This window comes from Rhagoletis zephyria, unplaced genomic scaffold (assembly GCF_001687245.7).
Source record: "Rhagoletis zephyria isolate East Lansing unplaced genomic scaffold, Rhagoletis_zephyria_1.1 Rzeph_scaffold_10592, whole genome shotgun sequence".
Lineage (NCBI taxonomy): Eukaryota > Metazoa > Arthropoda > Insecta > Diptera > Tephritidae > Rhagoletis > Rhagoletis zephyria.
Window position 1 is genome coordinate 2,051 of NW_016167669.1, and position 1,322 is coordinate 3,372.

The 1,322-nt window shown below is 39.9% G+C and overlaps 1 protein-coding gene across 1 annotated transcript in view; it reads left to right on the forward strand.

Moving 5' to 3' along the window:
• Window positions 1-204: 204 nt before the first annotated feature.
• LOC108376517 (beta-1,3-galactosyltransferase 1-like) overlaps window positions 205-1,322 on the forward strand; it is a 12,807-nt gene continuing 11,689 nt past the window's right edge. Inside the window, 1 exon segment of the mRNA XM_017632741.1 lies at window positions 205-1,317. Coding sequence (XP_017488230.1) covers window positions 257-1,317 — 1,061 coding nt within the window. The 5' untranslated portion in view covers window positions 205-256.

Below are 1,322 nucleotides of genomic sequence, written 5' to 3' on the forward strand. Positions count from 1 at the left end.
CACTAATCGTCACATACGATATCGTATTCACGAATGAGGTATACAAATCGAATCATTTACATGATTCAAAATTTTTTCCAAGAATATTGTACTTTGTAATTATTTCATTTATTTTTTACTCAGGCTCGTTTACATCATTTTGGTCGTTTTATTTTGACTTTTTTCCTGTGTTTACTAAACAACATTGATATTGTAATTATCAAATTCAATTGTTTTGGCGTAAAATTCGCTCTGCAATATCAGTAGGTCACGCGAGATGCCTACTTGCAACGCAGCTGGTTTATTTGTTGGAATTTTGGTCGGTATAGCCTTGGGTTATGCAATTTGGGAATGTGTGCATGCCTTCTTTCCAACGGCGCGAGGTACGACTGACTTGCGCGTAAGGGTACTACAAATGTCATTGCAACCACCACCTGGAGATTATGAGGAAGTTACACAATTAATAGATCTATATAATTTCTCGTACATCATGAATCAACACAATTGTACCGCAAATGTCCATGCACTGGTTCTTGTACCTTCAGCGCCGGTAAATCGTGATAGACGAAAGTTAATACGACAAACGTGGGCCAACTTCATTGAATTACCGCTGCACAAGAATAGTATACCATTTCGAGTGATCTTTCTGTTGGGTCTACCCGATACGGATGAAATGCAAGCCGAATTGGAACGTGAAAATTTCGAATACAATGATATGGTACAGGGTTCATTCTTCGACACCTATGCAAATATTACATACAAACATGTGATGGGGATGAGATGGTTTCTCGCGTACTGCAGTCATTCGAAAATTCTGATAAAAGTGGATGATGATGTTTTTCTGAATACACCGCAATTGATGATTTACCTGCACAACACTATGTTGCACAATGAGTTGTCTCTATCGCCCACCGCAAGCACCAGCACCACCACCCATAATCCTAGTTCTGCTAGCAATGCCACTAAATCGCCAAGATAGCTTTTTAGACGCCAACGTGATTAGTTGTTTTGCAATCGTAAGACGGGCGTACGTGTTCATCGCAGTTATCGTCTTAAGTGGCGTGTCACTTATAGCGATTATCCCAAATCTGAATTCCCTCCATATTGCCCGGGTTATGGTATCATTTATTCACCAGATGTTGTACAACGCTTATATAATGCAGCGCAGAAAGCCAAATTCTTTTGGATCGATGATATTCATATAACTGGATTTCTAGCTGGCAAACTAAATATAAGCATCGTTCCAGCGCAGAGTTATACGGTGGTTTGTACGTCTGGCCGACCAACGTGCGATGAATTACTTGATAGCTCGACAAACATCAATGAGCTTGAATTCTTGTTCT